This window comes from Ursus americanus, chromosome 2, assembly GCF_024610735.1.
Source record: "Ursus americanus isolate L20-20 chromosome 2, mUrsAme1.1.p, whole genome shotgun sequence".
Classification (NCBI taxonomy): Eukaryota; Metazoa; Chordata; class Mammalia; order Carnivora; family Ursidae; genus Ursus; species Ursus americanus.
Window position 1 is genome coordinate 26,039,320 of NC_142128.1, and position 23,654 is coordinate 26,062,973.

The following is a 23,654-nucleotide window of genomic DNA, read 5'->3' on the forward strand; positions in this document are numbered from 1 at the left end:
CAAAATCCTAGGGGAGGGGCAGGTAGAAATTGACAGGCTTATCCTAAAAATCATACAGAAATGCAAAGGACCCAGGATAGCCAAAATAATTTTGGAAAAAAAAAAGGGGGGGGGAACCAAGTTAAAAGACTTAAACTAACCAATTTCAAACTTTCCCACAGGGGTGTCTGTATGGCGCAGTTGGTTAAGCATCCAACCCTTGGTTTTGGGTCAGGTCCTGATACCAGGGTCATGAGATCCAGCCTTGTGTCAGGCTCCATGCTCAGCATGGAGTCTTAAGATTCTCTCTCTCTCCCTCTCCCTCTGCACCTCCCCATTGCACTCGCACACTCCCTCGTGCATGCTCGCTCTAATAAAATCTTTAAAAAAATTATCATAAAGCTATAATAATCAGGACAGTGTGGTACTAGCATGAGGACAGACTTACACAGATTTATGGAATTGACTGAAGAGTCAACAAACCCCTACATTTATTAACAAAGGTGCCAAAATAATTCAATAGGGAAAAGACAGCCTTTTCAACAAATATTGCTGAAACAACCAGGTATCCACATGCAAAACAAATAAATCCAGGCCCTTATAGTAGACACAAAAATCACTTTGAAATGGACCATAAACCAAGATGTAGAAGCTAAAATTATAAAACTTCTAGAAGAGGGGTGCCTGGCTGGCTTGGTCGGTGGAGCATGTGACTCTTGATCTTGGGATTGGGAGTTTGAGCCCCACGCTGTGTGTAGAGATTACCTAAAAATAAAATCTTTAAAAGAAAAGCAAAGCAAAGAAAAAAAGCTCCTAGAAGCAAACAAAGGAAAAAATTCTCAGGACCTTGGGTTATGCAAAGAGTTATTAGCTACAACTCCAAAAGCCTGAGACAAAAGAGACAATTGATAAATCAGATTTCGCTAAAACTAAAAACTCCTTCACTTCAAAAGACACTACTACAAAAATGAAGACAAGCCACAGACTACGAGACGATCCTTGTAGATCAGATACTTGATAAGGAACTTGTACTGGGGATAAAGAATTGATACAACGCAACAAGAACGTAATGTGATTTTAAAAATGGGCAAGGCTTATTCAATCTTTCACGAACAAAGACACAAAAATGCCCAATGAGCGTATGAAAAGAAGCTGAACCTCATCGGTCCTCAGGGATGGCAAATTAAAGCCACCAAAGAGATACCACTTCAAACCCACTACGGTGGACTGTGATCGAAGTGATAGACGCTAACGGGAGTGTCGGAAGACATACAGAGGAACTGGAACCCTCACGCCCGGCTAGTGGGGATGCAAACGTAAAATGGTTTGGCCATTTCTCAAAAAGTTACACAATCCCCCTTATCACAGGACTCACTCATTCTACTCCTAGGAATCCACCCAAGAGAAATGAAAGAATATGTCCAAAGAGTCGTACGGAAATGTTCACAGTGGCGTCGTTCGTAACAGCCAGGGTGGAAATGACCTCAGTGTCCATCATCAACTTGCTAATGGATAAGTACAATGCAGTTCTTTATACAATGGAATATCACTCAGCAGTAAAAAGGTACAAAGTATTGATACTGTAGTACGGACAAACCTCAAACACATTCCACCAAGTGAAAGAATCCAGACGCAAAAGATGACATCCTGAATGATCCCTATACACGAAACATCCGGGAAAGGCGAACTTATAGTCAGAAAGATCAGTGGTTTTCTGGGGCTAGAAGTGGCAGGGTCTGACGGTAAACAGGCTTGAAGGATTTTCGGGGAGGGGGTAAGAACATGCTCTAAAACTGAATTGTGTAATAATTAGGTAACCTGCTAAAAATCACTGAAATACATTTCAGTAAAACCACCACACAACAGAATACCTTCCTGCAGAACAAATAAAGTGAGGTGAGCTCATTTCTCTGTACTCTGCCCCCCTTGATTCTCTTTGGTTAAAGCAGCAGCTTTTAACGTATCGAAAGTGAAATCGTTACTATTAACCAGATGTGGAGTTAATGAAACACTTCCATGGTTCTTTTGAGAAGACATGAATCAAATCTTCTCCAGATGTAAAAACTCTCGGACATCAAGTTCTCTGCACTCCAGTCCTTTATGGGGGAGATGTTGCCAATAAAAATACTTTGAAAAAGAGTTTGTTAGTTTAATATTTTCTTACTTGAGCCGCTCAGCAAGCAACCACCATCACGTGCTTCCAGGATGAGAGGACTCTTCTTTGGGAGTATTTACTTTGTAAACTAACAACAGGGATCGAAGGGAAATGAGCTCAGGTCTGCCTCTATCGTGAAATACCCAGGGGGAAAAAAAACAAGCACCTGCTATACAAAGTGTCCTCTTATAAGACTTCAACTACCCAGTGTCAAGACTGCCAGACTCTGTCCCTCTCTCCAAACCAACAGGTGAGAAAACAAATGTCACGTTGCCATGACATTCAACAAGAACAGGACTGTCCTTTTGAACTAAAATGGCTGTTCAGAAATTCTTTGTGAACTCGCCTCTGAACATCATAACGCACAAGAATCCTTCTACAGTGTAGTTCTGAGCATGTTTTGCCAAGAGACGATGACCTGAAGGGTCAAGAAACTGAATAAGCTATTTTCCTTACACAACCTGATCTTGTGATCCAAGAGCTGTCGTGGATCAACAAATTCGTCAACAAAGGATCCAACAAATGTACCTCTCCTAACACCATCAACATGTTTTGTCATGTAATTATGCAAAATATGAGCCAAAAATGCACATACCAGGGACATACAACCATTAGTCCCCAAAATACAAAGGAAATCTCATCAAGGAAACCCAAGACAGTCGGTCAGTCTTTAGTTTGTACGAATCATAAATGTGTCAGCGAATGTATCAGGGCCAACGAACTGCACAATCCAGGGGGAATCATTAATTCTGTAATTCAAGCTGAAGGTCCTGGAATTGTGCAGTATACAACCTGTGCAGCTGTCCATGGTGGCCCTGGGATTAGGCATCTCATAAAACCAGATTCATCATCATGGCCTTTCAAAGAAAGTATGTGAAAATGGAACAGATGAATAAAAGTAGGGTAAGACCCTGAAGGCAGGCCTGTGAAAAACCTTAATTATCTATAAAGGAGTTTTACATAGGAAATTCTGGGGAAAGGAAAAAAAAAAAAAAAATCACTAGACCTGACCTGGATGACTATTTTTAGAGCCTTCACTTTCTGGTCCGAGGCCCAGGCGTCCTTCAGTGACTGGTTGAGCTCCTCGATGCGGTTCACATAATCCTGTTGAGTCAAATTCAACAGTTCCTTTTGGGATCCCTGTGGGCAGAAAGTAGGAAGGGGTAAGCACAAAAAGAAAAACATCTGGACACCACCTTGTGAACAAAATTGAGTATTGGCTGAGTTTTGGTCTCTAAGTTTTTCTCATACCCCCAACAAGGACGGATAGTTTTGTCCTGTGACTGAAGAGGTTCTTTGAGTTTTCTGCAAAAACAGGCAGGGTGCAGTCACTCAGACTGACCTTGGAACAAGTGAGGCCTAAATCAACCCAGAACAAAATGATTCAGATAATCATTGGGAACCACTGGGCGCCAGGCATGGGACACCAGATGCCCGAGACACAAAGATGAGCAAAAAGACAATATTTCTGCGCTAATAGGGTCTCACATACAGAGGATGAGATGGATATTAATATAAACAGAGACAAGTGCTCCAGAGGAAACGATTCTATGAAAACCTACATCACAGTTCACTGAATCTGAGATACACTTTGAAGGAAGCACAATTCTTCATGTACCACTAAGGAAGAAAAAAATGCCAACCACGGACATGCGTTAATTGAGAGACACAGCTCAATTTCTGGGATATTCAAATGTGAGGGGAAAAGGTTTATCTCAGAACGGAAGAAATACGGTAACAAAGGAACGGTTTCCCAGGGGGTGCCTGGCTGGCTCCGTCGATTAAGCGTCTGCCTTTGGCTTGGGTCATGATCTCAGGATCGTGGGATCAATCGAGCCTTACATCAGGCTCCCTGCTCAGCGGGGAGCCTGCTTCTCCCTCTCCCTCTCCCCTGCTTGTGCTCTCACTCTGTCAAAGAAATAAAAGCTTAAAAAAAAAAAAAAGGAATGGCTTCCCAGAGAAGGGAATGCTTGAGACAAACACTCAGGTGCATGCAGGTGTTACTGGACAATGGCGAAAGTGGGGGGTGGGGGCTGTTAACTAGACCGGCAGGAGTGCCTTAAGGACAGAGAGCAGACCACAACAAAAAGTTGTGGCAGAAGGAAAGCAAGAACATCACGGGGGTGAAATAAACAATGAACGTGAAAATTCAGCACAGCGTTTGGCACGCGGCATCTGCTCATTAATCCTCGGCTGTTGTTAAGGTGCTCTTTATTTACAAAGCTCACAGGAGTGAGGGTCCTATTAACCCACACGAGGCCACGAACCAAATCTTTTTTATATCACTGTTTCCCGGAATCCAAAGTGAAGAACTCTTAATCAAAGAAATACAAGCAGAAGGTTCAGGAAACGTGGAATGATCCCAACAGGTCCCCTGAACTGCAAGATGAGGCCCTCCTTGTCCCTTTGCAGCAGGAAGAGCCACGTGACTAATCTGAGCAAATGGGCTGTAAGCACCGTGGCATGTGTCCTTTCTGGGCTGAGGTGGTGAGAAGTAACCCTTTTTCGGCTCTGCTGTGACAACCCAGGAAGCCATCTGTTGAGATGGCAGCATCTCAAGATGGTGGTGTGTCTGTCACCTTCACTTGATGAGTAATGTGAGGAAGAAACAGACCTGTGTTATATTAAAGCCACGAAGCTATCGGAGGTTCATTTGTCAGCACAGTATAACCCAGCCTTGCCCTGACTAATAAGCGATGTTCGCCCGGAAGCCGGGGGCAGCCATCTGCAGCTGTGAGCAGCAAGAAAATCAATCAGCGGGCGGGGGGGGGGGGGGGGGGCAGGTGGTGGTGTGAGGAGAGAGGACAAGTACAGAGTCAGTGACAGGAGGCTATAGAGAGCAGAGAGAGGCAGAGGGCAGCTGGCTGGGTGCCTGGGTGATTCTTTAGCTCCTGGTTCCAGGCCACTGTGCCCCTGGGCTCAGGTAGTGGCCCTGTATCCTTCCACAGAGCCCCCCTTTGCAAATGAAGCCAGCACAAGTGACACTCGGATTGAAGAGTTTCAACTCAAATGCTCAGCAATTCCTTCTGCCAGCCAAGGTTGGCTGAGGATGTACAGACCAAGGCCCCCGGGCTCCCTAACTCAAGACGTGTCCTTTCTGAGTCGGGAAGCAAGAGGATGGGCTGAGCACCCAACGGCTCTGGTCTCAGAGCTGGGAGGACCCTGAACCAACCGGCAAGATGCAGGACAGAGAGATGACACCTGCCATCACAGGGACCTTGGTCGATTTCAAAGCATCACCATTCGGTCCACACAACTGTATTCTTCATCCTCACGTTCTAGTTAGGGATGCAGATAAAGAAAAGCGGAATGCCCAAGGGCACTCTGCTCAGCAGCAGCTGAGAAAAGGCCTCTAGACTCAGGTTAAGCCAGTGGTGACAGCAATTAACAAGAGCACACAGCATGTGCTGGGTGTTGGTCCAAGCACTTCATATGCACTGACTTATTTCACTCCTCGAACAACCCTAAGACGCAAGTGCTACGCAGCATCCCCCATTTTACAGATACGCAAACTGAGGCACAGAGCTGTTAAGCCCCATGCCCCAAATGCTGGAACTGCCAAACGGTAGAGCCGAGATTCAAACTCTGGCAGTTTGGCTCCAGAGCCTCTCTCAGGACGCGAGGCAGCCTCTCTAAATGACATTCTGGGGGACGCAAACTCCCCTGTCCCCAGGGGCCAGGCTGGTAGTGTTCATGAGCAAAGCAGGACAGGAAGGACTGTATAACCTGGACGGCACATGCCCTGGTTCAATGCAGGAATGTGGACCCTCAGTTATCACGTGGAATTCAAATTAAAAAAAACAAAAAAAACCTAGATGTGTATGTGAAATTCATCAATTTTTAAGAGTTGGCAAATGAGTCGTGTTCTCTAAAACCGCGTTTTCTGGAAGATTCGTGTGAGCCCCGGCAAGCCAGCAGAGCAGTCATGGGCAGCCTCTGCACAAGATGGAATCCTTACACTACGCAAGGCACTTCCCGGGGATGTGGCTCCAGCTGGCTTTTCCAGTGAGACCCTGTCCCCACAAGACCCGGGTCTGCTCAGGCATCACAGGGACAAGACACCTTCAGAAAACCAGCCCGAGGCAGCTCCAGCGCGCTCAGCCAGCTGCACCGTTGGCCGCCGTCCCTGGATCGGCTGGTGCCCCGGCAGGAAAGAGCACAAAGCGCGGCTTGGGAATTCATCACAGAGGAGCCACCAAAACGCGTCTCACTTGGCAGAAGAAATGAAAGCGCCGATCCTCCCCAAGCCCGGCCAAGGACTTGCTCACTCACCTCCTCAAAGTCATCCAGCTCCTCCAGCCTGGTCCGAACCTTCTCTGACATGGCGGAAGTGGCAGTCCCGGCTTTGCCTAAACAGAAGGGATTCGTGTCACACAGGTGGCTTTCTCTGTCGCCAACACCCCCAAAGGAAGGCATCTCTCACTCTCCACTTCAACACGAATAAGGGGGCCAGGGAACCATTTCATTATAGACAACTCTGAGATTTTGGAAACCACGTCCTTACATAACCAAAGTTGCACTGGGAACATTTCGCTTAGAAGCTGCCCCCAGAGCTTGGCAGGCCAGCCTCGAAACGGTTCCACGCTCCATTCGGTGTTTACACATTTTCCACTGAATCATTCGTTTTCTAAAGAAAGGCAGACCAGAGAAGGATGCCAAAAATCCATCATGCAATTGTGTTCCACCAACAAAAGGCCCTCTCAGGCTCGAAGCCGGTGCGGGACTGTCACACTCTGATAGTAAAACCATCACCTCACCGTCTGCCCAGCCCCCAGGGTTTCAAAGCCCTCTCTTCACGCCAGCCGGGCCAGCCATGCCTCCTTCCATCACCTGTCGGCACGACTCCTGCCACCCCATCCGCGGGCTGGCGGGACAGAGACGAAGGGACGTCCTCCGGGCCATGGGCCAGTCATGGGGTGAGGCTGTCTGTCCAGTTGGCTTTCCAGTGCTCATCTCAGAAACATTTCCCCATCGGAAAGGGGCTTCTGTTCCAGATCTGCGGTCCCCCTACTCCTGCACCCCCAAACTCACTCAGGAATGGAAGTTCACTTTTTGAAGGCACTGGCTTCTTAGATCTGGTGTTAACTCAAAGATCAGGTCTGAGACCAGGCTGAGAGCACGGTGCAGTTATTTAAATACTAACAAACGACTATTTAAGTTTCCAACTAATGTTTTTGTTTTGTTTTTTTTACCTCATTTCTACTGTTCCCTTCAATTTAAAATATAATACAGAAAGTGCACATATGTACATTTTAACAGATAATTATAAAACCTTGCGGCCACCACCCGGCCCAGATACGGTCTGGCTTCCTGTTCATCATCTTTAGTTGACGAAATTTACCCATGTTGTTACACAGAGCTGTTTCCCTGCTGTTTATTATTTTCCACTGTGTGAATACACCACGATGTATTTCTTTTCTACCGTAGATGGATGTTTGGGTTGTTTCCTGTTTAGGGTTACCACAAACAATGCTGTGAACATTTCTGTGACCCTGGTTCATCTACACATACATTTCTTCAGGGCGGCGCCTTCTCAGACTTTTATAGGAATCGTATATGAGTTAGCATGCAGATTCTGATTTTCAGTAAGCCCAGCAGGGCCTGACACTCTGCCTTTCTAATGACTCAAGTGATGTCGATGCCACTGGCCCTTGGACCACACTTTAAGAAAACCATGAACTTGAGTAGAGTTGGAAAACGCTTTCTCCCAAGCGCCAGATATAAGTATTTTAGGTTTTGTGAGTTGTAGTCTCTGTCACAGGTACTCAACTCTGCCATTATAGCGCAAAAGCAGCTATAGACAATATGTAAACAAACTGTCATGGCTGTGTTCCAATAAAACTTTATTTACAAGCTTAAACAGGGGGCCAAGTCTGGCCTGCAGGACATAGCTTGCTAATTTTTTTTTTTTAAAGATTTTATTTATTTATTTGACAGAGATAGAGACAGCCAGTGAGAGAGGGAACACAAGCAGGGGGAGTGGGAGAGGAAGAAGCAGGCTCATAGCGGAGGAGCCCGATGCGGGGCTCGATCCCATAACGCTGGGATCACGCCCTGAGCCGAAGGCAGACGCTTAACCGCTGTGCCACCCAGGCGCCCCAGCTTGCTAATTTCTGATTTAGAGCATATCCTAATAGAATTGCTGGGTCAAAGGGTTGGCCCAACTTCAACATATAACCACAAAAGTGCTTTACACAGTGGTTTTACCACTTTACACTCCCACTGGCAGCATCAGAGTTCCTGCTGCTGTATGTCCTCGCCAGCAAGTGATCTCATCAATCTTTCTGACTTTTCCAAACTGGGAGATATACAACAGTAGGATTTACTTTTTCTTGGTTTGGGGTCAAAGTTACAGCCCTAACAAAGGTGCTCCCACTCTCTTAATAACTAGAGCGTTGCTCCCACCTGCAGAGAACAAGGGACAGTTGCAGCTGCCCTACCAGTGATTTGCACATAAACCACAGCTGTGCTCCTCTGCATCTGTGTCAACTGCCTCAGAATCACCTGGGAGCTTCAAAAAAGCACTTTCCAGGGGTGTCCTGGTGTGACTCCCGACCCCAGCATATCTGCCTTCTCACAAGTGGGGGGGGGGGGGGGTAAAGACTTACGGCAGAGTAATAGATCTCTAAAAAGGAGAATTTTAACCATTCTCCAGGTGGTGAGAAGGTACTTGGAGAGGAGACTACTACAGCTCTGTAACGAAAAATCAGGGAGTGACCTCATGTTTTACTCTTAGTGACTCCTTTGGTCTTTTTTTTTTTTTTTTTTAACCCCCCATTCATCACATAAACATGTATTGCAATTCTACCAAGTCTGTACGTAATCTAGGAAAGAACAGCTTTAATGGAATTAAACACCAGACTGGACACTAGTGAAATTATACTAAATTAGTCCCTTGTGAAATTATACTAAAGGTTATGGGAGAATTTCCCATCGACACAGTAACAACAACAAAAACTCACCTTTTTCAGATCCCATAAACAGATTCTGCAAAGGCAAAAATAATTTGTTAATATTTAAGACTGCCTAGTTTCTGCAACAACACAAAAAAACTTGTAAGATATTTAATTACTCAAGTAACATCAAGACAATACAACCCATCATTTTCCAACAAAGCTACTTACTCAACCAAGTGAAAAACAGAACTATTTAATCAAAGGAGGAAAACCCAGCTCACTAGAAACTTCAGCAGATTCAAGTTTCTACACAATTCAGGACAAAATGAGCCGACAAGTAGCAAAATTTTCAGGGCACCGGCATCACAGGGTAGCATTTAGCTTCCTCTCAATCACAGTTTCACAGCCTTGGCGCTGTTTAGCAGCGTCCCTGGTCTCTATCCACTAAATGCCAGTCACACCCCCACAGCTGTGACAACCACAAATGCCTCCAGACATTGCCATGTGTCCCCCGGCGGGTAAAATTACTCCTGCTTGAAAAATCACCACTCTTGAGTAACTCAATGTATTCAGAAAATCAGAATAAAACGACTAGTCCAGCGATCGTGCCTGCAGCCCCCTCACCCGGCCCGAGAGGAAGCCAGGTGAGAGGCATCGGGGCAGAGCCTTCCCACTGCCCACTCGGTCCACCCCTTCCTCCCTACTCACAGCCCCGATTTCTGATGGGCACACCGGCCACCACTTCCCAGCTTTCCTTCCACTTGTGTCTGGCCCGTGGCAACCTTCAAGACAAATGTGACTGGGTGTGGGGAGGGGGGCTTTGGAGGGGTCCTCAAATGAGCTAGGGTGCATCCTACTTTCCCATTTCCTCCTTCCAACAACTCAGACATAAGGGAACACTGGACATGGTAGGACAGAAAGAGCTCCCAGTTCCAGCCCTGGACCACCCACCTCCAGGCTGCTTGTCAGTGTCACGAGAGAAATGTCACCTCTGCATTACGTCACTAGTGAGGGCTTCAATTCCAAGCTCCTGAACCTTGTCCTCAGTAACCCAGGCATCGCCCGGCTTTCCCTGGCCAGTGCCGGCTCTCAGCTTGGAGCCAACGGCTCTGCCTTGTGGCTGCCCAAAGAAACAGTGAACCTCCAGTTCGAGAAGAAAACCTGAGTCACAGCAAGAAGTGAACCTTCTTTGGCAGGGCGGGATCCTCATATCTTAACTCAGGCCTCCCCGGAAACAGGGCTCCACCATCCCAGTTCTTCCCCTGAACTGTGCCAGAGCCCTGAGTCTTAACACATTTTTTTGAGAAACCCATCAGCACATTTTTCTCCCAACTAATACTGACACAATGAGGAAAATGTACGGAGCCCAGGAGTTGGGGCAACATGAACTGTGATGTGATTTATAAGAAATCTGTATTCAGTCTGGGTTCTGTTCCTGGCACAGAAGCTCCTACTATCCTTGGAATGTCCCAAGGGATGAGAGTGCTAAAAAGTGTGTTCTGTTGGCTTTGGGACCCATCTAAGGATGGGGACTGGTTTCCAAGGGAAGCAAACAGGTGATCAAAGGGTTGGAACTTTGAGTCCCAGCCCCTGACCTCCAGGGAGGGGAGAGGGACCGAGGTTGAATCAATCACCAGTGGCCAAGGACTTAATCAATCCTGTCTATGCAATGAAGCCTCCATAAAAACACAAAAGCACGGGGCTCGGAGACTTGCTGAATAGAATGCACCCACATGCCACCAGGCAGGACCCCAAACTCCACGGGGACAAAGGTTCTGTGGAAGCTCACCCTAGGTCTCTCTTCAAGCAGATGCTGATTCAAGACCTTCAGTATCCTTGTAATCTAGTGAGTGAGCCGGCTTCCTGAATTCTGTGAGCCACCTAGCAAGTTAGCTGAACCCGAGGAGGGGGCGGTGGGAACGTGACACACAACCAGACGATCACAAGCAAAGCAGGCAACCTAGACTCGTGACCCTTGGGGGAAGCGGGAGACAGTGTTGAGGGACCAGGCCCCTACCCTGCGGGACGGGACACGATCTCCAGTACCTCTCGGTCAGAAGGGAGTTGAGCTGCAGGACACCCAGCTGGCGTCAGAGAATTGCCTGGTGTGAGGGAAAATCCTACATACACGCTTGGGGGCAGAATCATAGAGACAAAAAAAAATTACTACAAAGTCCAAAGCAGGCGCGGAGAGAAGAGCGTACTGGTACTCACGATGGAGAGCTTTTCTGTGGTGGTGTACCGGGCGAGAATCTCTCCTCGCTTGTTGGCCCAGGGCTCAAAGTCGGATCCTATGATGGAGTTCTCGTCTCGGTCTCGTCTCTTTCTAGAGCTGTCCTAAGGAAAGGCAAGACAAGCTCTCAGCCGCAGTATTGTTTTAGTTTAACAACAAAGTATAGGGGCGCCTGGGTGGCGCAGTCGTTAAGCGTCTGCCTTCAGCTCAGGGCGTGATCCCAGCGTTCTGGGTTCGAGCCCCACATCAGGCTCCTCCGCTGGGAGCCTGCTTCTTCCTCTCCCACTCCCCCTGCTTGTGTTCCCTCTCTCGCTGGCTGTCTCTCTCTGTCAAATAAATAAATAAAATCTTAAAAAATATATATATATAAGCCAACAATGTGACTGCAATTGATAGCAAGGTATTATAAAACTGAAATTTGCTGGGGGAGTAAAACTTAAATGTGCTCACCAAATTAAGAAAGGTAAATAAGTGAGGTGATGGATGTATTAACTAACTTGATGGGGAAAGTGCTTTCACAATGTATACAAACAGCACATACTCGGGACACCTCAGTGGCTCAGATCATTTTGTGGCCAACTCTTGGTTTCAGCTCAGGTTGTGACCTCACAGCAGTCGTGGGATCGAGTCCCGCCACAGGCTCCATGCTCAGTGGGAGTCTGCTTGAGGATTCCCTCTCTCCCTCTCCCTTAGCTCCTCCCTCCACTCACGTTCTAAAATAAATAAATAAATCTTAAAAAAAAAAAAAAAAAGACAAGGGATGCCTGGGCGGCTCAGTTGTTAAGTGTCTGCCTTCAGCTCAGGTTATAATCCCAGGGTCTGGGATTGTGTCCTGCATTGGGCTCCTTGCTCAGCGGGGAATCTGCTTCTCCCTCTATCTCTGCCTTTCCCCCCACTTGTGCGCACGTGCTCTGACAAAATTTAAAAAGAAAAACAATAAAAAAAATTAAAAAGACAAATAGCAAATCATGTTCGCTTTAAACGTCTAATAATTTTGCCAATTATATCTCAAAGCTAAAGAAAAAAAGCCATATAAGCAGAAGGCAGACAGTCCCCCAATGCAGAATAAAATAGATCTGAAAGGTTTACTAGATAAGATATTCTTCTGGCCGATTCACCACAAAGGACCAATCAACAGATCAAAAGACACTCCAACACGTTAAGAACCAAGGAAAGGCAAACGTCAAGTGATCATTTTTCAACCACCCAAATGGCAGAGTTAAAATGACTGGTAATATCCCGGGTGGCAAGGCTGCAGGAAGACAGACACCCCCAGGCACTGCTGGTGGGGCTAGCACGTGGTGAAGCCTTTCTGGAGAATGACCTGGCAGCAGCCATCAAAACCTTAAACACACATTGCTGTAGCCCGGTACTGAACTTCTAAGAAGTAACCCTGCAGGGGCGCCTGGCTGGCTCAGTCGGTGGAACGTGCGACTCGATCTCGGGGTTTTGAGTCTGAGCCCCATGTTGGGCATAGAGATGACTTCGACGTAAAGTCTTTAAATAAATAAGAAAGTTATTCCACAGAAATCTGGCACATGTGCACCAAGACGCGTGTCTGTTCGAGGCCCAGTGCACCACGGCCAAGACGAGCAAACACCAGAAACAGCCCAGGCGTCCAGCATCGAGTAAGTACTCATTCTTTAGGATGTAATGCAGCCATTCAAAATAAAAAGATTGCTCCCTAAGTATGAACACAGAAAGTTCTCCCAGACACCTTATCAAGTTAAAAAAATATAGTTAAATATAGTTCAATTTATGTTAAAAAAATAAATAAAAGTACACAGAAGTAGGCACTGCCAGCACACAACAGTGGTTCAGAGTGTACATTCTGAAGTCAGCCTGCCTGGGCTTGAAGTCCAGCGTGTACACTCTTCCTCCGCGTGGGCCCCGTAAGAACGTCACACAGCAGCGTGAGCACGAGAAGCGCACTGAGAAAATGCCTGCCGCGCAGTAAGCAGATCCCGTTACCGTCCTAGTTGTTACTCATACAGGAGTAGGTGTATAAGTACTCGGAAACTGAGATCGTAGATAGATCCCTACTATGGGAAGGGGCGCCTGGGTGGCTCAGTCTGGGAAGCATCTGCCTTCGGCTCAGATCATGATCTTAGGGTCCTGGGATCCAGCCCCATGTTGGGCTCCCTGCTCAGCTGGGAGCTTGCTTCTCCCGCTCCCTCTGCCCCTTCCCCTGCTTGTGCTCGCTTTTCTCTCTCAAAGAAATAAAATCTTGGGGAAAAAAAAAAGAAAGAAAAGAAAATACAAAGTGATGGAAGAGTAACTGAAAACACTGATCACTGGTGACCTCAAAGGCAGCCAACAGGATGTAGGCTTCGCTGGCAGTGTTTAATTCTCTTACATGAAAAAAAAAAATCAACGATTTACCTACGTAATTACCTAAGAATAAATCGGGGGGGGGGGGGCAGAAAAAAGGAATTATAAAGGGTGGAATTAAAACCAAAAATGAATTCTGAAATGCCTTCATAAAAAAAGGAAGAAGCTTCTAGGATCCGCACCAGCCTCTCCCCGGGAGGTGTGGCCTCCGTAAGCTGGACCCTGTGGGTGTCTGGATCATCTGAACTGTTACAAACACGACCCCCCCCCCCCCCGACTGCCCCCCTGCGTGACCTGTGCAGATTACAAACAAACAGATGAAAAGCCACCCCCGCCCCCGTAGGAGTGACCATGCACGGGCGTGTTACCGTGGCTGCGGGGTCCGCCGTGGCCGCGAACATGGAGAGGGGGTCGGTCCCATCCAGCACGCTGCTCAGCGGGTCCACCACGGAGCTGGAGGATGAGGACGACGTGGAAGAAGTGCTGCCTTTCCGGCTCACTTTCTTCGTCTTCGACTCTGTGACCTGCGGGGAAAACCCAAGAGGTCAAGTGGAATTTTCCAAAGACTTCCCAGAGAAACACTCACATGCATTTCTGCTCATTCGCTTCACTGAAGGGACCACTGCTTTCAGCAGGGACACTTATTTTCTGTGACGAACTGACACGACTCAGAATCCCAGCTGTGGAGGAAGGGAAGGCCGGAGTAGGGGTGAGGAAGACGCAGGGCCATAAGGACTCAGGAGGGGAGCTATAACTGCATCCCTGTCAGGCCCTCTTACTCACAGTGTGTCCCTGAGCAAGCAGCACCCACGTCACCAGGGAGCTGCTCAAAAACGTGGACTCTCGAGCTCCCCCCGGGACCTACTGCGTCAGAACCCGCATCTTCACAAGACTGTGAGGTCATTCACGCGGTGGCAGGGTCTAGGGAGGGTCATGAACCAGGGTACGCGAGATCCCAGGGTTGTCACACTCTGAAGACGGTCTCAGGGGTGCTGCCGAGCCGTGTCATCACCGCAACACGGTGAATGTGTGTCTCCTTCCTTCTTAGAGAACTTCACGATGCCACGTGCTGGTGAGTCCTGAGGGGCGCGGAGGGGTGCTGGGGTGTGAGGCCATGTCTTTGTTCCACAGGCCTCCAACTCTCCCCAACTTCAGATGAACAGACCGGGGGTGAACCCTTGAGCCAAGCAAATCCAACCAGAGTCTCTTGGCTGAAAATTTAGGACCAAATCCAGAAGGGCTAGTTGGGCTCCACTCTCCTCTTTAAATGAGGAATTTGTGAAAACCTGGGGCCCAGGGGAGGAGGGACAGTAATGGATATTTTGGGAAGGTATCCACAGGAAAGCAGAGGAAACCCATCTTTGGGGGAGAGGGGGAGAGAGAGGGAGAGAGAGAGGGAGGGAGAGAGGGAGAGAAGGACGGAGAGAAGGACGGAGAGAAGGACGGAGAGAAGGACGGAGAGAAGGACGGAGAGAAGGACGAAGGACGGGATGTAACAGAACGAGAGAGAGAGTTGGATAAAGGAGAGCCCAACTGGCCTTTGTCCCTGGTTCTGGGAAAGGAGGCTCTAGTCCTTGGAGTGTCTGTCATTCACAACCCGGCAGTCATACCCAAGTCTATGCTAACAAGATATCGCAGCATGGAGGCTGGTCACGACAAAGACCAAGCCTGCGAGCACAGCCAGGCGATATCAGCCTGACCTCAGGGGCGGGAGGCTGCAGATCGGGGTCAATCATGTGGCCAAGGAATCACGCCATCACGCCTATGTAGTGAAATCCCCAACACCAAGTGTGGGCACACCAAAGCTCAGGGGAGCTTCTTGGGTGGTGGACACACGACGTGGCCACAGGCAGAGGGCACAGAGCTCCCTGTGGTCCCGACCCTTCCCGGACCTCACCCTAAGCGTCTCTCAGCTGGCTGCTCCCCATCTGTATCCTTTATACAAAACCCTAAGGACAGTACTTTTCCAAGTTCTGTGAGTTGTTCTAGCAAATTATCAAGCCTGACGGAGATCTTGGGAAACCCTTGGATATGCAGCCAGTTGGTCAAAAGTGCAGGTGCCCTGGGGTCCCCCAAATTTGCAGTGGGTGTCTGAAGCAAGGGCAGGCTTATTGAAGACCTTGTCCTAAATCCATAGGGTCTGATGCCATGATGCCAACCTCGGACGATTGGGCGAAGTGCCTCCTACTGGTGCACATCTGTCATTCTGTCTGCCCAGCATCCGTCCCTCCGTCTCCCAGTCCGTGTTTTCTTTGGGAAAGCAGCGCTCCCCGACTCTCAGCTCCTACAGGTCTGCTGGGGTGGGCCCTGCTACCAGTTCCCCGGGTGGGCACTACCCCAACCCAAACGGTCAGCACATGCAACCCCCTGGTGACCAGAGTGGGTCAGGGAGGGACACAGAGCCCAGCTGGGCAACACACACTGGAGAAGACAGTCTCCCTGATGCTGTGTCACTAAGCCGCAGGACGCAAGCCTAGAGCCTCTGCCCTGGTCGGTCTCCATGTGACTGAGCTCCTGAGAATGGAACCGACCCACGGGTGGGTCAGCCACGGCCACACAAGCCCATGGGGCCTGGAGGGGCCCTGGGAGGCAGAAGCTCCATGTAGGCTCTCCTGCTTAAAGTAATGGCCTCTGAAGGTTCTCAGGCTCTCTGCCATTAGGAAACTTCATGTCCTTGGTGTCCACTGTCCGTGTCTGTCTCCCCCATCCTGACCTATGATGACACGCACACAGCTGTCAGACAGCGCTAACCCAGAAGAGAGGGACCACCTACATTGCTTGCCTGCTTTTCATTTTTTAAATAACTCACAAGTAGACCAAGATGCTATTCAGGACAGCATCCTCTACGGGTAATCAGATTCTTAATGTTCCACACAGGCCAATTAAGAAGGTATCTGGTTCACACCTCCATGTCAGGAACAAAGGCATCCCGCGCTCCTGACAACCTCGCGAATATGAGCAAGGGCAGAATGAACATGATGGCGGGTGAGGTCAATAACACAAAAAAGCAGGGCTGGGAACAAACCAGTGGAAATAAATATGCAAGAGCAGCTACTGCTGGCAAACAGGAAAGACCCAGGAACTGGTCTGTCGTCTCATGGAGTAAGAGTATCAGTTAGAGGGCTCTTGACCAACTCACAGTTATGGGCTTCAGCGGGTGATAGTCCCCAAACTCCAACGGCACAGCCTCCAGCCGGCATGACGCAAACTCAGCCTTGTAGTTCCTGCTCCTGGGATGCCTGGAAGATAGAAAACCCAGAGAACAATCAGCTGAAGGAGACAAAGAACACCCTAGAACTCTTTGCTCAGACTTCCTCAAGGATACGGCAGTTCAGAGCCGAACGGTATTTCTACCGAGCCGGAGAAACGCTAAATAGAATTTTAACACTCAGTTCAAGGTGTACGGAGCTGCCAAGGCATCTGGGACCCGTGAGGCCAGACGTCAGAACCACGGGCGCTCAGTGAAGTGAAGCCAACTTCCCTCCCTGGCTCTCCCCTGAGACAACCAGGGCTTGAAGGAAGAGCTTCTCGAGAGCAGGGGGTGCAGAGAAGTCAGAGATCAGGCCCTGGGTCTCCCTGCAAAGTGTTCACAAAAGCTATAAAGCCAGAGAAAGAAGCTGAGCAGGGTTTCATCTGTCCTGGGAGGGGATCATGAGATGGAAGAAGGGAAAAGAGTGTCCACGCTGATGCACGCAGGGAAGACAGACAGGAAGCAGAGCGAAGAGTGGCAAAGGCATTAAGGGGCAGGACGGGAAGGTCTAACACACACACAACTGGAACCCTAAAGGGGAAAAGAGAAAGAATGGGCAGAAACAGTGTTTGAAGGGATGACCGCTGAAACTAAAGACATCAAGCTGCAGATTCAAGAAACACCTATGCCCCAAGCAGGACCCGTACAAAAGCAAACCCAAAACCATACTTAGAGCATTCGTAGTAAAATGGCTAAAAACTAAAGATAGAGGATTTCTTAGAAGGAAAAAAGACACCCTATGTTCAAAGCACGTTAGATTACTGTCTCAGCAGAGATGAGAACCAGCAGACAAAGGGATGGTACCACAGAAGTCCCAAGGAAATGACCAAAAATTCTGCACCTACGGAAAATGCCCTTCAGCCGTAAGGGCTGAAGAGTTTGCAGTCAAAGAAAAACAGAACAGCATGTATAGCAGAATTACACCTAAAAAAATTTTAAAAAAGCTACATATGGAAACAGAGTGATCCCAGTTGAAAACAAAACATATATATATATATATATATATATATATATACACACACACATAATACGTACACATATGTGTATGTACACACGTGTACACATCCATATCTACTTTAGAATAATAAAAGGTAAAGATGGGGGTAAAACTAGATTAGTGACTGTAAAATATGGTAACTTGCGGTATTTAAAATACACGTAGGATTAAAATGCACAACTAGCACAGAAGAGGTGCTATGGTCTGAAATCCTCACCCCCAAAGATGATGGTGTTGGAGGAGGTGAGCCTTCAGGACGTGATGAGGTCGCAAGGGAGGAGCCTCAAGAGTGGGATCAGTGCCCTGACAACAGGGACCCCAGGGAGCCCCCCACCCCGTGAAGACACACCGTGCACGTGTCAGGATCCCAGACTTTCAGCCTCCAGGAGAAACAAATACTTTTGATTCTAAGTTGCCCCATCTGTAATTTTTTTTTTTATTATTGTAGCCCAAATGGGCTAAAACAGGTAACAGGGACTGAGAAATGGGGGTATTGCTGTAACAAATACCTAAAAATGAGGAAGCAGCTCAGGAAACGGAAGGGTTCAGGCTGGAAGCGTTTTGCAAGACAGACTAGAACAGCCATCTTCCTGAGTGGACAGTCACAAGTGACTGTCATGAGGGCTTGGAAAGAGGGCAGGAGAGCTGCAGAGAAAGCCTCGACCCTCCTCCAGAACACGCCAGCGGTTGCGAATGGAAGCTGCTCGAAGTTTGGACGGTGAAGGCCAGTCTAGCAAGGCCTCAGATGGAAACGAGGACCAGGTTACTGGACAGGGAAAGGTGATCCCTGTTATAACGTGGCAGGGAGCTTGGCTGGGCTGCGCTTACATCCTGGTGCTCTGTGGAAGGCAGAACTTGGGAGCCATGAAATGGGGTATGTGGGTGAGGACATTTCTATGCAAAGTGCTGCAGAAGCAGCTTGGCTGCTCTTAATGCTTACGGTAAAAACCAAGGAGAGAGGAATGACAGAAAGCCGGAATGGCTCATCAAAATAGAAACAGGTTTTAAAAACTTGGAAAATACTCAGAGTCTCAAAGAGCACAGAGAGCCAGTCACCTTGTTCCTCGGCCTCCAAGTCCCCTAAACGCACCCCGTCCCACCCTACCCAACCCCACCCCACTCTCAGGCCCCTGGCTTCGTTAGTCCTTGCAGGAACCCCAATCCAGCTGCATCGTGCAACCTGTCAGCCTTACCCGAGCTCTACTAACCCAGAAACCTGACTCAGTACAAGAGAACGGACGTCCCAGGTCGTTCCATGCGTATCCCTTTCTAAATTAACTGTGGCTTTGAGAGCAGGAACAGAGGAACGCCGGTGAAAAACAGGAGTAGATCTCCACTTTCTATTTCTTTGAAAGGAAAACCGCTATCATAATATATTGCCTAGTGTCTGTGGTCACACTCACCAAATACACCCAGTCCTCGTCTCCCCAAAATATGAAATGCTCTTCCAAACTCCCATTGATATGCGGCCAGCCAATCCTTGACTTATGAAATAAAGACCTCAAGAATAAATAAATTGGAGGAATAGCCATCGGCAGCCACACGGAGTTTAAAGATCCGAGGATGCTTTTCCTTTCAGATCATTCTTAACTTTATCAATAGACTTTTGAAAGGTTAATTTACTAGAATGAGTGGGAATGTAATCAGACCTGAAATTCAGTTGCATAATCGTTAATAAATCAATCAACAGCTGAGAAAGGCATCAAAACAATAGGGTGACTTGATATGCAGGATAAAAATAATAGTTCGCATTTATTACGTGCTGTCTGTATACCGGAATCTAGGCCAAGCCCTTTCCCTGCACTCCCTCATTTAACCAATCCCCTGACCCATGTGTTATCATTACGCCCATTTTTCAGACAGAGAAGCTGAGGCTTAGTGTTGAGGTGACAGCAGCGAATGCTTAGGGACACAAGCAAACTGAGGCAGCCCAATTCTCAGAGGTAGGAGCTCTGTAGACCACCTAAAGGTCATCTTGTGAACCTTAAGCAATTGTCTACTTTTGTCTTTTTTTTTTTTTTAAGGACCAAGCTTTGAAATTTTTTTTAAGTTTGAGGGGAGGGGGGAAAAATACTACTTCTGGAACCCCCCCCAAAAAAAGGAAACATTTAAAATTCCATGTCAAACAGCTATATGTTGATCTTTCTTTTTTTTTTTTTTTTTAAAGATTTTATTTATTTACTTGACAGAGAGAGAGACAGCCAGCGAGAGAGGGAACACAAGCAGGGGGAGTGGGAGAGGAAGAAGCAGGCTCATAGTGGAGGAGCCTGATGTGGGGCTCGATCCCGTAACGCCGAGATCACGCCCTGAGCCGAAGGCAGACGCTTAACCGCTGTGCCAGCCAGGCGCCCCTATGTTGATCTTTCTATCACTTCTTCCATCGTTTTTCCTCAAATTCGCTCTGGGCTCCTAAGTTTCCCCACCATTTGAGATGCTAAAGCCTGGCCTTCAAGGCCCGGGTCTTTGGTAAGGCCAAGAGCGCCCCCCAGCGGGCATTTTCTCAAAATGCCTACTTTGCTTTTTCCCCTCAACAGAGCAGATGCAGCTGATAAAAATCCCCCATCATCTAGGCTCTGGCAACGCTGAAGCTCAAGCAGGTCCCCAGCGGCTGCCACAGAAAAAAGGCCAACATTTCCCACCTCCACTCCTGGATGGGCCAAGCCGCTGGCTACTCAAAGTGTGGTCCACAGATCACGCAAACGGCATCACCTGGGGAATGTGGAATGTGGAAATAAATACCACAGATGGGGATCTGTACATGAGCGAAACCCCCGGAGTGGTTTATACCCATGTTAAAGTTTGACCACTTCCTATTTTCAAATTATCTACATCTGATAACATGAATGCACAGAAATCCCATTACCAAATTACCAAATTCATCTCATCCACCAAATGCTTTGTGCTGGCTATTTTCATTCTTAAGTGATTTTTAAGTGTCTATTGACAAAATCTGGCCAGTTTCTTCTCCCACGACCATGATATGCCCGTCCCCCCATCTCAAAAAAAGTCTTAAAGTGATGTAGAAATTCTTGACTCAAAAGTGGGTGTTTTTAAGGGCATTATTACCACAGGATTAAGGTGATCCATGGTGTACTGGACATCAGAGATGTTAGCCCAGGACAAAAGTTATCGGAGATAATAAAGTGTGGGTCCTAAGAGACATTCTGGGGAGACCCACGACAACACAGCAGGGTTTGGGGAGCCCTGCACCCCAGAACCCGCAGCCCAGGGCTTGGATTGGAGGTCCAGCTGCCGGTAATGGTTAGGAGCACAGCCTCTGGGCGCCAAACCTCAAGCTCTACGACTTTAGGTAAACTAACTGCTTTACCTCTCCGCCTCCACTTCCTCACCTGAAAAATTAGGGTTGAGGATTAAACAAGACGCTGCACATTAAGGACTTAATACAGTGCCTGGTGTGCACACACAGAAGGCTCCGTACACGTCAAATTATCTACATGTGGTAACATGAATGCATAGAAATCCCATACCGAATTCATCTCCTTACACTAGAAATACTGAAATCCACCAAATGCGTTTTGCTATTTTCATTCAGTGATTTTAAGTGTCTGTTGACAAAATCTGGCCAGTTTCTTCTCCCACGAGCATGACAGCACCTGCTATCTGTCAAGATCCATGCAAGGCACAAGGTTAAAATTCGGTCCCTTTATTTTTTAAAAAATTTTATTTATTTAGAGAGAAAGAGTGCATGCACGCCAGCAAGCGGAGGGGCAGAGGGAAAGAAAGAATCCCAAGCAGACTCTGTCCTGAGAGCAGAGCCCAACGCCGACTTCAGGTCATGACCCCGAGATCATGAACTGAGCCGAAATCAAGAGTCGGACGCTTAACGGACTGAGCCACCCAGGTGTCCCTTGGTCCCTTTAAAGACCAGCAAGTGTCGAGAATCGTTAGGATGAACACGTGCTGCCACAGGAACGTGGCGAGCACAGCCAGATCAGGTGCTTTGGAGACCCCAGGTGTTACGGCACCTCTGTGATTTAAAGTAAAAATATCACAGGTAAAAATGTACTGGGATGCACAGATTAAAATAGCATCTTCTTGGATTTTCTCATTCGAAAATTCCAGACAAGTTAATTGAAGCCAGATGTTTCTCATTCGTTTGGTGTTTAAGCCTTAATGATACCCTAACAGGTGCTTCAAGTGACTAGATCCAAAGAAATTCAGTGGCATCCAATCCCGATTTAGTGCATTAAGACCTTGGAACGAAGTCGCTGAAGTGTTAGTCAGCTTCAGGGAATACGGAAGGCAGCTGTTTATCAAGCACAAAATCAGAAGGTTGTATTTATTTCTAGAGTCTAGGGCTGTATTTTTTAAGATTTTATTTGTTAAAGAGAGAGAAAGAGACAGCACAAGCAGGGGGAGCAGCAGGCAGAGGAAGAAGCAGGCTTCCCGGTGAGCAGGGAGTCCCATGAGGGCCTCCATCCCAGGACCCCGAGATCACAACCCAAGCTGAAGGCAGACGCTTAACTGACTGAGCCACGCAGGTGCCCTTGGATACTCTTTCATTTGATCACGCAGTCAAGGGAATCCACATCATTTGTAAAGAAAAGGATCAGAAAACGATCTCCCTGAGATGCAGGGTAGATCACACATCCCCAAATAAACCCAGTATATCCATCACAGCTTGCTGACTTCCCACATACACAGCAATCACTCCCAGCCACTATAGTCACAAGAGCCCTGCCAGGCCTGTCAGCCAGGACACACGCCCTTCTTGCCTGTTATGAACTCCTATTCATCCTCCAAAACCAAGTTAAGACTCTGCCCCTCTTAAGCCTTCCCCTCACCCCGAGGTGAGGTTAATGCCTCATCCCAATGCCTGCTTTGCAGACCCTTCTGTTCTGTGTGTTTGCTCCATTTAATTCTAACTCTTTGAGGCCAAGGAGTATGAGGGTTCTGCATCCGCAGTACCCAGCGCGGGGCCCTGCACGCAGTGGGACGAACCGAAGCCAATTCACAGATAAGGAAATCAAGAATCCTCTAGGCGAGCTGAGTAGCAGAGGAAACAAAACATCCAGGTGTCCCGTATCATTCAGACTCAGAGCTGAGTCCACCATTCCCTGCATGCAGCGCCCCCAGAACCTGGGAAACAAGAAGCCGGGGAACTGGAGTTTTCTTCATGGAATGAATGGAGACGGGCCGTGAAAGGTGCAGGGAAGGGGTAGCCGGGAGGGAACCAAGATTCCACCCGTCCTGCCTCAGGGACTTCCTCTGGACCGAGGTAGCGGCCGTGGTCAAAACCACCCGGGATAGGATGGGAAACTCCGCCAGCACCGCCCGAAGAGAGCAATTCCCATTCACTCGCATGCATACGCTCACACTCGCAGAGACAGACCCAGAGACAGCAAAAACAGCCCTTCTCCAAAGACCAGCCACCGCTTCTTCCTTACCAGGGAAAGACGGCCATCTTCCCAGTCACATGAGCACTTGTACCAGGGCAGCCGGCCCTTTTCTCCTTTCCAGACACCGCCTCGCCCCGCCCCTCTCTGGCCGCCATGATTGTAAGGGGCAGATGCTCCCCAGCTGAGCCATGGGAGCGCCATGATTGTGAGGGGCATATGGTCTCCAGCTGAGCTTTGGGAGCGCCATGATTGTGAGGGACAGGCGGACTTCCGCTGAGCCGGTCCTCGGCGCCATGATTACGAGGGACAGGCGGACTTCCGCTGAGCCGGTCCTCGGCGCCATAATTATGAGGGGCAAACGCACTTCCGGTGAGCTTGTCCTCAACACCATAATTTTGAGGGGCGCACTCACTTCCACCAAGCCTTTCGTTGGCGCCATGGTTGTGAGGGGTA

General features: G+C 48.2%; 1 protein-coding gene across 1 annotated transcript in view; it reads right to left on the minus strand.

The window, feature by feature from the left end:
• The window catches only part of VPS35L (VPS35 endosomal protein sorting factor like), a 110,015-nt gene extending 86,658 nt beyond the window's left edge, over window positions 1-23,357 (minus strand). The window contains exons 1-7 of the mRNA XM_045770928.2: window positions 23,250-23,357; window positions 16,734-16,833; window positions 13,963-14,118; window positions 11,245-11,367; window positions 9,097-9,121; window positions 6,407-6,483; window positions 3,146-3,274 (exon numbers count right to left, since the gene is read on the minus strand). Of these exons, the coding sequence (XP_045626884.2) occupies window positions 3,146-3,274; window positions 6,407-6,483; window positions 9,097-9,121; window positions 11,245-11,367; window positions 13,963-14,118; window positions 16,734-16,833; window positions 23,250-23,356 (717 nt within the window). The 5' untranslated portion in view covers window position 23,357. The remainder of the gene's footprint in view (window positions 1-3,145; window positions 3,275-6,406; window positions 6,484-9,096; window positions 9,122-11,244; window positions 11,368-13,962; window positions 14,119-16,733; window positions 16,834-23,249) is intronic.
• Between the last annotated feature and the right edge of the window lie 297 nt (window positions 23,358-23,654).